The 13,136-nt window shown below is 35.6% G+C and overlaps 1 protein-coding gene, 1 long non-coding RNA gene and 1 pseudogene across 4 annotated transcripts in view; 2 read left to right on the forward strand and 1 right to left on the reverse strand.

Annotated features, from left to right (window-relative positions):
- The window catches only part of SLC12A2 (solute carrier family 12 member 2), a 112,748-nt gene that overhangs the window by 77,713 nt on the left and 21,899 nt on the right, over positions 1–13,136 (forward strand). For both annotated transcript variants that reach the window (XM_038552056.1, XM_038552057.1), the window contains exons 16-17: positions 4,473–4,584; positions 6,151–6,291. In XM_038552056.1, coding sequence (XP_038407984.1) covers positions 4,473–4,584; positions 6,151–6,291 — 253 coding nt within the window. The remainder of the gene's footprint in view (positions 1–4,472; positions 4,585–6,150; positions 6,292–13,136) is intronic.
- The window catches only part of LOC119873881, an 86,457-nt gene that overhangs the window by 59,304 nt on the left and 14,017 nt on the right, over positions 1–13,136 (reverse strand). The gene's annotated exons all lie outside the window — the stretch shown is intronic.
- Positions 9,347–12,364, forward strand: LOC111098013 (annotated as a pseudogene).

Consider the following 13,136-nt stretch of genomic DNA (forward strand, 5'->3'; position numbering starts at 1 on the left):
TATCCCATGTCTGTCAGTAAACCAAAAGGAGAGATGTTGTTTTAAAAAATCCTAAGGAGTGAATAAGTGACAGAGAAGAGTTGCTATACCAATTTTCTCCCAGTAAGAAATTCGTTATGTATTCTTCTGTTACTTTTTTGGATCCCGCACCTCCCCCTCAGCTCCCTTTTTTTCTAGAATGAAAAATTCCCAAAGACCACAGATCTTCAGCTTTGGGGTAGAAAGAAATTGGGAAAACAAAAAGGAATGAGAGTTTTGGGTGAAAAGCTTTAATTTCAGCACATTTTGAATAGTTGATGCCAAGTATGGCAGAAACTAGAAATCAGTCCTTTGTGTAAAAAGTTGTGTCCCAGAACTGAGAGTATGACCAAGAGTCAGAGTTAATTTGCCATCAATAAAAGCCTTTTGCTTTGCTTTGTTATAGTAATGGGAACTTTAAAAAGATATATTTTATTCCAAAATGGCTTTTTAATTCTGTGAGAATTACACATAAACATAGTTGAGAGAGGAAAAACTTGGGTTTGTCAAACCTCTAGTTGCCCACCTTCTGTCCCTGTTTGTGATACCACAGGCAACCATTTTCAACTCTTAGCTGATTCATTTAGTTACTTAATATTCCCAAACATCATAGTTGATTTTGCTATATTTTCGATTTTTCATTTTAGGCCTTGTCTGTTGATGTCCTTCATCCCCATGTGACATACACATGCACCCTTCCCTTTATTCCATCCTCACAGTATACTTTTATGTCATTATTTTGATTAGGTTGCATTTGGTATTTGTATTTTTAGGACTTTTTAAAATGATTCAGAGCTGAGCTGTGTAGTAAATTATGATTGCTTTTTCTTTCCTGTACAGCTTTCTTGTTTTCTCTGGAGCCAATTTTTTTCTTTTTTTCTTTTTTTTAAATTAACTTCATGTATATCACCATCTCACTCTTCACCAAACTTAGCAAAAGATGTTGTTTTATTCACTTCATAGTTTCTTTTTCTTTCAAGCGTCCGTTTCCTGTTTCTTTCATTTGGATTCTTAAATTTAGCCTTGTCTGAAGTAATCACGGTCCGTGGACAGGGAAACTGCATTGGGAGGTGGGGCTTGTCAGTGAAGCCCTTAATGTAGATTCATGTGGTTTTACTGGTTCTTTGAGAAATTAAAGTCATCTTGAAGACTTCTTTTTTTTGATGTAATTAGATTGCCCAGAAAAGAATATGTTAATATTCTGCTTGTTGATAAAAGTCCTGGCTCTCAGAGTTCTAGGAGGCACGTGGGAAACAAGGTCAGGCTGTCTCAGGATTCAGTGTGTAAATGTTTTCTTCATTCTTCCCCTGATTAAAGTAGCTACTTCTATCCTTAGGTGTTGCTGGTGTCTCACAAACCAAAGGCCTTTTTTTTTTTTTTAATTAAAAAAAATGTTTTTAATTGAAGTATAATTGACATATAATACTAAATTAGTTTTATAGTCACATGCCTGGCTCAGTGGGTAGAGCATGATCTCAGGGTCATGAGTTGAAGCCCCGTGTTGGCTGTAGAGCTTACTTTAAATATTTAATAAATTAAAACATTTTTAAAAATCTAAATTAGTTTAAGGTATACTACATAGTGATTTAACAATTATTTACATGACAAAATGCTCACCAAGATAAGTGTATTACAGTAGTATCTCTACCCAGTACTGTACTTTTTATCCCAAAGATTTATTACTGGAAGTTTGTACCTCTTAATCCTTTTTGCTCATTTTGCACATCTCCCCAATACCCTTCCCTTTGGTGACCATCAGTTTGTATTTATGAGTCTGTTTCTGTCTTTGTTGTTGTACTAGTCTGTTCTCGATATTTGTGAGTTTTATTCTCCCTTTGTTGGTGTTCGTTTTCTCTTTTGTTTTTTAGACTCCCCATGTAAGTGAAATCATATGGTATTTGTCTTTGTTTGGCATGTCTTCCTTAGTATAATGCTCTCTAGGTTCATTCATGTTGTAAATGGCAAGATTTCTTTTTTGTGTGTGTGTGTGTGGCTAAATGTACCACATATTCTTCATTCATTTATCTATCACTGGACACTTGAGTATATCTTGGCTCTTCTAAACAACACTGCAATAAACATATGGGTGCACATATCTTTCCCAGTTAGCGTTTTCATTTTCTTCAAGTAAATACCCAACAGTGGAATTACTGGGATCCTATGGTACTTCTCTCGTTAGTGGCTGCACCACTTTACATCCCAGACACTGGTGCATGAGGGTTCCCTTTTCTCCACATCCTCACTGGCATTTTTTTTTGTCTTTGTGGTACTAGCCATTCTGAATATTATAATGTGATACATCTCATTGTGGTTTTGAGGCTCTCTTTAGCAAATAAGCCCTCTTTAGCAGAATTGGGGAAGGACAGAGATACTTGTTCACCATAGTTATGGAAATGATTTGGCAGAGTTTAAACCAGTGTTTCTTACTTTGACTTCTTTAGTACATTGTCCCTGCCACTTCCAGAGGCTCCTATGATGTCTAATGTATGCATCTTGGTGATTTTTTTTTAGGTCCAAACTCAGGTAGCTTCACAACTTTTTTTACAGGCTTTAGGATTTTGCCTCTTCCTGATTTGTCATATCCTTTCTTGTTCTTCTATCTGCTTTTTAGCTTTCAGTATTTCCATACCTACTGTGTTTTCTCCTGTTCATATTTTTGTCTGTTTTATGCCTTAAAAATCCTATTAAACAATGGAGTTTTTTGAGGAAGGAGTTTAAATGAAGGCAGATGTTTACACTCTGTCATTGTTACACTCATTGTCATCTCTAATATATTTTATATTATACTTTTTTGACATGATACAACTAGTTATTTAACTATAGTGCTGGGTTATGTTAGAGCATTGGTTAAACTACCATTAAAAAAGCTGAAATATACAGTGGCTATACAAGACAGACATCACTGTTACATGATAGTCAAGATAGTCAAGAGACGGATGGTTTGTGGCAGATTGCTGCACTTGGTCATTCAGGTCCCACGTTCCTTGTATCTTGTCAGTTTGCCATTTCTTAGGAGTTGCTTTTTTTTGTTTTTTTAAGATTTTATTTATTTGTTCATGAAAAAGAGAGAGAAAGAGAGAGACACAGGCAGAGGGAGAAGCAGGCTCCATGCAGGGATCCCGATGTGGGACTCGATCTCGGGTCTCCAGGATCAGGCCTTGGGCTGAAGGCGGAGCTAAACTGCTGAGCCACCCGGGCTGCCCTAGGAGTTGTTTTTGTGTTAGAAAGCCATCGCCGCAGGAAAGGGAATAGCTTACAGGAAAGGGAAACAAAGTGTAAAGGGTAGCTGGCTTCCTTTTTAGAGGAAGTGGACTGTAAGTCACTCAAAGGATCAACTGTAAGCTACTAAAAAGACTAGGACTTTGGTAACTTCTAGGTGGGAAGCTAATTAACCTGCTACAGCTCAGACTGGGGAGACCAGGCAGTCTGGGTCACAGAGGATGGTATCATGTTTGATTCCCCCAAAGCCATTCTTCGAGACAGGATTGGTTTTTCAGATAGCTTTCCAAAATTCTGAATAGGTTAGTTTTTATTTTGTTCTGTTCTTTATAGTCTTTATTCAAGTTTTCATGCTTATTTTGTGAGGTTAGGAACTACCCTAACGTTTAAGTAGGGTAGTTAGGTAGTTTAAACACTTAAGTGTTTAAGTCAGAAATTTTCGTTTATTTACTTTTTGTTAAAGTTTGTTATAATTATGTTGTTTTAAAGAATTTTTTCTAATATTTAAACTTATAAAATGGATACTCGAGTATTTTTTCATAAAACAACATTGATTTCCATTTCTAGTCAGCTAAAACCAAGAGTTAAGAATATGTGGAAGTCATGCCACTGTCTTGTGTCTACAGGGGCCATTGAATTTAATTTTGATTTTCACTATAATTAGAATTAAAACTTTTACTTCAAATAGAAACCTTCAAATCAACAGTAGGTGATTTACTGATATGACAATTGTCATTAAAATTAGGCTAGATTAGAGAGGGCTGATATTATGAAGTAACAATCACTCTGATGCAATCAAGCTAACAAGGAAGGTGATCTGTTTTGTACATGAAGGGAAGACCATGCTCTTAGGAAGTTTTGTGAGCTCCGTGAAAGACCTGGGATTTTTATTACTTTTAGAAGATGAAAAGTTGTTACATATATTTTATCTAGCATGGTCATTTCTTCCTGTAATACCTACCAGAATCTTGATATATCATATTACTTATAATTTTAGAAGGACAATTGGCATGATACCTGCCTCAAGTTTTTGTTTCCGAATTTCTCATGTACAGAGAAACCCTGGTTAAAATTCCTTTTCTTTTGAGAATGCCGTGACCTTTGTGTTGAGGACAGTTGCATAAAGGAGATTCTAGTATAGTAATATATTCTGAAGAGAAGCAACTTAAAAACATGTCCATGTTTCAAAAATCTAAATTTCTCTAATTTTGTTTTATTTTTTAATCTTAAATTAGGCCACAGTGTCTTGTTATGACAGGTGCTCCAAACTCACGCCCAGCTTTACTTCATCTTGTTCATGATTTCACAAAAAATGTTGGTTTGATGATCTGTAGTCATGTACATATGGTAAGTGTTTTGTATTGTTTTTTATATTAAAACATTTTTTTTGCTCTGTGTATATAATTTGTAATTTGTGCTTTTCTGGTCTAAAACAATTTGACAAGATAAATCTGTTGAGTTTGGGGGTTTTTTTGAAGTTAGTTATTTTCTTCAAACTATTTTTGCCTCTAAACTGTCTCAAAACCTCATTTTAGAAAAGATTTTATAATTTAGAATTTTGTTTTTCTTATTTATATGAGATTTTACCAAACTATTTTTCTCTTATAAAGTGGTTTGTCCAAGAAAAGCTTCTTGATAACTAAAGAGTCTAAATGAAATACAGTATGTGTATTTTCTTACTAATATTTTTCATAATGTTCTGAGCACACTGGAAACTTTTACTACAAGAAGAAAAAAGAGTTTGGAGGAGGTAGATAAATCATGGTAAATATCTAGTACCCTATATATGAGAAGAGCAGAGTGAATACTGAAGTTCCAAGTTCAAACACTGCTAATTACCTGTTCACTTATGTTTTAACCATGAGTACTAACATTATAAAAAATAGTGGTAAATTTTTCAAACAAAAGCAGTTTTCTGTTTTTAGCCATCCTGGCTATTGAAAAGAATTGCTAGATGATGGGTCACCTGTTCTACCTGAGAAATTGGGAGTATTTGTCAGATCAGTTTTTGTCCCAAACTGTTTTGTTCATCTTGTTAGAAGTGTGTGTTGGATGCCCTATGTCTCAGCTCCTGCTAGAGTTGCTCTTCTGCTTGGAAGTAGCAAAGGCAAAGCCATGTCTGGTGGAGAAGATGGAGACACTGGCCTCAGGCCACCCATTAGGACCCGTGGAGTTTTTCAGTTTGTCTCCAAGTTGATCAGTTCAAGTTGGAGTTTTGACCACAAGAAATTACAAGTGAGACAATTTTCCTACCAGGAAAAACAAATTGTAGTTTTCCTTTACTTTTTCATGAACAATTAAAGTGTAGTTTTAAACCTACTTTTAGGTTTTTGCTTTATACATTTGCATATAACACATATGATGTGTTGCTTGCAAGGATCAAAATAGAATTGCAAGTTGAAAAAATCTCATTTCCTTAATTCTGTTCTTTACCATTTAGCAGAAGTATGAAGAAAAAAATGCATTTATATTTTACAGCAAACTTGCATTTAAAGTGGTATTTTCAGGCTCCTGAGAATTAATAACTCAGACATTGGGGACAAATGAAAAATAAGCTGGGAACCTTTTGTAGAAAAACAGAAGGCTCGCTCTTTCTCCACGTGATCTCCATTTTCAGTAATTTCTAATTGATATCATTTACTTGGTATATTGAAAATTTCCTATGGATACTTCATTGTGTATTTCTTGCTCTTTTTACTGCTGCCCCCTGGGCCTTAACGGTTCCATCAACCGTATCTTGTCGTAATCTTTAACACTGGAAAGAACTCATTGACCTGAAAATGAAATGTCATACTTCTCTCTCGTCCCCAAGGTTGAAGCACCTTGTTGAAGCTCGTACAACAGGGTGATTTCCATAAATGGGGAGTACATTATCTTTTAGTCAAAGGCAATATTCATATTTTTATCCAAAAGGGCCCTCGAAGACAAGCCATGAAAGAGATGTCTATTGATCAAGCCAAATATCAACGGTGGCTTATCAAAAACAAGATGAAGGCTTTTTATGCTCCAGTACATGCAGATGATTTGAGAGAAGGTGCACAGTATTTGATGCAGGTAAATATGTTAGACCTTTCATGTAACAAAATTTGAGTTTTGTGTAAGCCATTCTAGGTGTCATTCTTCATATTAATAGAAATGACATATCTTTTAAGATATATTTATTACCACTAACATGTAATTTGAGAGCTTAAGCAACTAAAGAGAAAATGATGTGCTGTTGGCTAACAGGTGAGAACCTATCTGGAAATTAACCTATTTCACTAAGATATTTCCCCTTCATTTTCTGTTATACCTCACTGAGGTTTTTTGTAAGTGGTAAGTAATGGCAGGCCTTATTTGATTCTTGAAAAATTCTAGTTCCTTTCTGTATTTCTATTTATTTACTAAGACTTCACTTTCAGTTTTGTGTATGACACAATAGTCACATGGGATTTGGAATTAATCTTGAACTTAAATGCTAGCCCTGCCACTTCCTCATTATGAAGTTTTGCTGAGCAAGTTACTCAACTTCTCCAAAATTTTCTCAATCAGCCCTAAAGGCTGTGGGAAGAAATAAATGGGTTGAAATAGTGTTTGACATCTTATTTTTATAGGAACTCCTTTCTTCAAAAGAAAGCTTAACTAGAATCCCAGTCACTGTGCTAATTGTGGACCTGTTTTGTTGAAGCAGAAGTGGGAGGCTCAGAGTGCTATCATCTGTGCCCATTCTGTTTTCATGTTTCACGTTTTTCAAACTCGACAAGCACAAGGGTAGGAATATCTTAGGTGATCCTCAGAAATAGTAAGGGGTGGAAGTAGGCTTTTTTGGGCAGATAGAAGCCCTTATCATAAACTACTATAATTAAGACATAGTGGTATTGAAGTAGTGGTAATTAGGTTAATGGAATAAAACAGAGAGGAGAAATAGAGCCACTCATATAGGAAATTTAATATATGATAGAGGTAGCATTAAGAGGATGGTATGGGCCAATTAATTATCTGTGTGAAAAAAATATATAATAGATCCTTACAAAGACTACACAAAAACTACTTCCAGATGGATTCAGGACTCAAACATGAAAGGCAAAATTTTAAAGTATAAAAAAGAAAATACAGAATAATTTTATGACTTTGGCCAGGGAAGGATTTTTTAAAATGAGACCCAAGAAAGTTGAACTAAGAAGAAGAGATTATTCTTTAGTTAAAATTTAGAATGTTGTGCTTCTGAAAAAAACACGAAAACAAAAGACACCGTAGACCAGAAAGAGACAACATGTTACTAGCGAAAGAATACAGCTCAGAGTATGTAAAGAAATCAGTAAGAGGAAAGAAAGGAGCAAAAATATAGGAAAAGAAGAGGAAGCATAAAGGGCAAAAGTAAAAATCAAAACCACAATACACATTTATTTCATACTCATTAGACTGACCAGAGTTTGGTCTGCCACTTTCAAGTATAAAGAACAGTAAGAGTGCTTGGAAATCTTTGCACTGCTGTAATAACCTAAATGGGACAACCACTTTGGTCCAGCAACCTGGCAGTGTCCTGCAAATTTGAAAGTGTGGGTGTTCTAGGACATCCCATTCTTATGTATGTACCTTAAAGAAACTTTTACACGTGTAGAGAAAGTTATATGAAACTGCAGAGCAGCATTACTTGTAGTAGTGACAAAGAACGGGAAGTAACTTTAATAACCATCCATTAAAGTTTTAAAGATCATAGTATAATCATGCAGTGGAATTCTGTGTGATAAAAGGAAATTCTACATAGCAACAAGGATAAACCTCAAAAACAAAGTATTAAGGAAAAGTAGCAAGCTAAAATGATAAGGACAATATGGAGATGCCATAAAATTTTAAATATATATAAATTGTATATATATGTATGCCTAAATAATGGAATATGTACAAATACAAAGAGAACATGAGAAGGAAACATAGGGTTTTTGAAATGTCTATTTTCTTTAGATAGTGGTTACATGATTATTCACTTTTCTATGCAAAATTCTTATTATTTCAAGTAAAATTCTACTTCTGGTCATAATGTTATTTCTAATGGGTAAATAATATTTGCTTTAGTACAATTTATAGGAGCATTTCTATAATATTTCTTTACTATGTATTTAATGAATATTATATAGGAAATGAAGGAAAATACTTCCTTAGAGCAGCGGTTCCTAAACTTCAGCGTGCATCAGAATCATCTGGTGAACTTGTTAAAACAGACCACACTGGGTTCCACCTTTGGAATGATTGAGTAGGTCTGGAGTCAGTTTGAGGGATTTGCAGTTCTGAAACTTTAAAGGTGCTGCTGCTCCTGGTGTGATCTAGCAGCTATATTTTGAGGACCTCTGCCATTAAGGATTTCTGTTATAAAAACGATATTGTTGAGAGTTAGGGTCCATTATCCTCACCACCCTCCTCCTCTACCTAATATGCTCACTCCAGTGGGTCCTGACAATTTCAGCAGTGTGGGGCATAGATTACTAGATTGCTAGATTGCAATTGCTATATTGCAGACAGCTGTCTGTGTAAAATAAACTTACAAATAGAATCAATCACTGACATCTTAGTGTAAATTGCCACTGGAAGTATTTCTCTTTCCTTTGTACCTTCTGGAAACTTGTTACATAAAGTGGCAAATGCCTGTATGTCTATTAGAGGTTTATAATCTTTGTCAAAATAGTTTTTTGTATGTTGATTTCTCTAGTGACTTATAGTTCAAGAGATGCTGTTTTTAGATGGTTCTCTTAGGTTTTACCGTACCTTATTCTCTGACTTTCTCTCTCCCTCTTTTATCTAGTTACCAATGATAAGCATTTATCATTAAATTAGCATTTAAATATCCAACTTCCACGATAAAATTTGAGATTCACTATTTTAAAAAGAGGCAGTATTACCAGTAGCTTGCTTAAGGAGCCCTTTGGCAGTGACATATTAGCAATGCTGACTTGTTTATATATTTGGTTTTTTCTTTTCTTTATTTTTTTTTTTAATTTTTATTTATTTGTGATAGTCACAGAGAGAGAGAGAGAGAATGAGGCAGAGACACAGGCAGAGGGAGAAGCAGGCTCCATGCACCGGGAGCCCGACGTGGGATTCGATCCTGGGTCTCCAGGATCGCGCCCTGGGCCAAAGGCAGGCGCCAAACCGCTGCGCCACCCAGGGATCCCTACTTTTTTTTTTATTAATGGCAAGAGCCACTTAATTGCCCAATTTTAAACCTTCATCTCAAAGAGCAAAAACTCACTGTTCTTACTAAAATTTCAGATTATCAGATTATAAATTACATTATGATGGCCTATAAATCAAGTGGATCTCACTCAGAGTCTCATTATAAATATGACTCTACCTTTTTCTGGAACAAAATAGCCTCAAGTTATACTCTGTAATATATGCTGAGAGTTTCTGGCAGTTTTCCCCCTCATCAGCTACATTTTGAGGTAAACAGTAATTTCCTTTAAACTATTCAAAAATAAGTAGATCAAAATAATTTAACATTGACAATAAGAATATTTGAAATATAAATTATGTCCAGATCAGATAGCCAAGTCCTAAATAGATACTGAATCATGAGATAATGACTAATTTTAGCCATAACTATTAGCTGAACATTGTAACCATCCAGGACATGGAGCCAAAATACTAGAAGTTTTTTTTTTTTTTTTTTCATAGATACTTTTTTTTTTTTTTTAAGATTTTATTTATTTACAAGAGACAGAGAGAGGCAGAGACAGGGGCAGATGGAGAAGTAAAGTTCCCTGCGGGGGAGCTTGATGCAAGATTCCATCCCAGGACCCCAGGATCACACCCTGAGCTGAAGGCAGACACTCAATGACTGATCCACCCAGGTGGCCATTTTTCATTGATTTTGAAAATAATATATCACACAGCAGCCCATAACTGCACTTAAATAGATAACCATAATATTTGGAAATGTTTTTACTTAACACTGAAAGGCAAAAATGAAAGCTTTGTACCATTGTGGAAGTAAGTGGTTCTTTCTGTTGCAGTAAAAACACTTATGTTAATGCTCAGAAAAAATATAACAAAACACATTACTCATCAGCAAATTCTGGTGAAAGATGCACAGAAAATATTGCTAACGTTTCAGAGAAACAAATAACACAATAATATTTGAAACTAGAGATGACAGTCTCCGCTGAGAGTCGCCAAGGTTTCCTGCTGCAACAGTGCTTGGACGGAACCCAGCGCTCCTTGCCCCTACCCGTGCCCGCCGCTCAGAGCCAGCCCTCTGCTGTCTCTGCAACGCTCTCGGACCACTTCAAGGCCGCTGCCACTGCCTCTCCTCAGCTGCAGCCATGACGACCGCGTCCCCCTCACAGGTGCACCAGAAACTACCACCAGGAGGACTCAGAGGCCGCCATCAACCGCCAGATCAACCTGGAGCTCTGCGTGTCCTATGTCTACTTGCCCATGTCTTACTACTTTGTCACGATGATGCTTTGAAGAACTTTGCCAAATATTTTCTTCACTAATCCCCTGAAGAGAGGGAACATGCTGAGAAACTGATGAAGCTGCAGGTGGGAGGTGGTAGAATCTTCCTTCAGGAAAGGAAGTCACCAGACCGTGACGATTGGGAGAACAGGCTGAATGCAATGGAGTGTGCATTACACTTGGAAAAGAGTGTGAATCAGTCACTACTGGAACTGCACAAACTGGCCACTAATAAAAATGACCCCCACTTGTGTGACTTCATTGAGACTCATTACCTGAACGAGCAGGTGAAATCCATCAAAGAATTGGGTGACCACTGTAACCAACCTGCGCAAGATGGGGGCTCCCGAATCTGGCATGGCAGAGATCTCTTTGACAAGCATACCTTGGGAAACGGTGATAGTGAGAGCTAAGTCTTAAGGCTGTCTTCCCATAGCCATAAGGGTGACTTCCCTGATCACTGAGGCAGTGCATGCATGTTGGGGTTACCTTTACCTTTTCTATAAGTTGTACCAAAACATCTACTTCTTTCATTTGTACTATTCCTTCAAATAAAGTAATTTGGAACACACCCCCCCCCCCCAAATGAAAAGAAAGAAACTAGAGATAAGCTTCAAAGGATTGCATTTTGCCTAATTGGTTTCAATCATGGAATTTCATGAAAAACTGATTTTTCTTATGAACCATTAGAGAAATCTGTTCCAGAGAAGATATATTTTCAGTAATAAATTATTCTTTAAAACACATGATGTTTTATGGAAACTGAAAACATTACTTCTGACTGAATAGCCACTTTGATTAGAATTTACAAAGGATTTAGGGATGAGTGGTACATTTGAAATTTCTTTGCTCAGTCATTCAAGGCAAAGTTATTGAAATAATGAAGTTAAAACAGCACGAAGTGCAGCAGGATGTTATTGTTAATTTTATACAATTTATAAAACTTTTTAATTATAAGATGGTGACAGAAGTTTGTGATGTACCATCATGAAGTTACTGGTATTCTTGTGGCTTATAGCTCTTTAAAAAGCTCTAAAACTTAAAGATGTTTCTTGCTTTTCTTTTACAAAAAAATAAAAAAACTTTGTGATTAGTGGCCATCTTGATACCTAATAATTGTAAAAAAACAATAATGAATATTTTTTAACTGTCCCTTCAAGGCAAAGAGTTGTTTTCAATATTGAGTGGTAAAAAATCTTATTTTTTGAAAGAAACTTGTGCATAGTGAGAATGTTTTGAGAATGAATTTAAGCTTTATATGCTTAGGAATATTTCTAATTATCCCAAGTCCTTAGGACAGTGTGTAGCCCATGGTCAGCCATTAATAAATATTTGAATTAATTTAATCTGCAAAATATGATTTATGTATGTCATGTTTAAAAACTAGTCTGTGGGGGTGCGTGGCTCAGTCAGTACAACATGTTGCTTTTGATCTCTGGGTCATGAGTTTGAGCCCACACATTGGGAGTAGAGCTTCCTTAAAAAATAAAAAAAAGTAACCTCACATCATGCACAAAAATTGACTCCAAATATATCAGCAATGTAGGAGCTAAAACCATAAAAGTCTTGGAAGAAAACATAAAGGTAAACTTTCATGACCTTAGATATGGCAGTGGAGTCTTAGATATGACACCAAAAGCATGAACAATAAAGGAAAAAAGTAGATAAACTGGACATCATCAAAATTAAAAACTTTTGTGCATCGAAGGACATCATCAAGAAAGTGAAAAGACAACTTACAGAATGGAAGAAAATATTTGTAAATCATGCATCTGATCAAGTTTAATATCCAGAATATATAGAACTCCTAAAACGGAGAAAAAGACAGACAACCCAGTTCAAAATTGGCAAGAGAGTAAACGTTTCTCCAAGGAGGATCTTAAGATAGCTAATAAGCACATGAAAAGATGCTCAATATCATTAATCATTAGGAAAATGCATATCAAAATCACATTGAGATACTCTTTCACTCCTAGGATATGTATAATTTAAAACAACCCCGCCCTAAATAAATAAATAAATACATACATACATACATACATACATACATACATAAATAAATAAATAAATAAATAAATAAATAAAAAGAGTTGCTAAGGATGTGTAGAAATTGAGCCCTGTGCATTGCTGATGGGAACATAATATGCTCTGGGAAACAGTTCAGTGGTTCCTCAGAAAGCAAAATGTGGAATCCACATATGACCAGCAATTCTACTCGACATATACACAAAGAAATTGGTGCAGGGCATCACAGAGGTTCTTATTTTTGTATGCCAGTGTTCTTAGCGTTTCTCACAGGAGCCAAAAGGTAGAAACAGTGCAGGTTTCCCATCAACAGATAAATGAATAAACAAAATGTGGTATTTACAAACAGTGGAATACCATTCAGCCACAGAAAGGAATGTAGTTCTGATACATGCTGTAATGCCTATAAACCTGAAAGACATGATGCTAAATAAAATAAT

Source organism: Canis lupus, chromosome 11 (genome assembly GCF_011100685.1).
Source record: "Canis lupus familiaris isolate Mischka breed German Shepherd chromosome 11, alternate assembly UU_Cfam_GSD_1.0, whole genome shotgun sequence".
Classification (NCBI taxonomy): domain Eukaryota; kingdom Metazoa; phylum Chordata; class Mammalia; order Carnivora; family Canidae; genus Canis; species Canis lupus.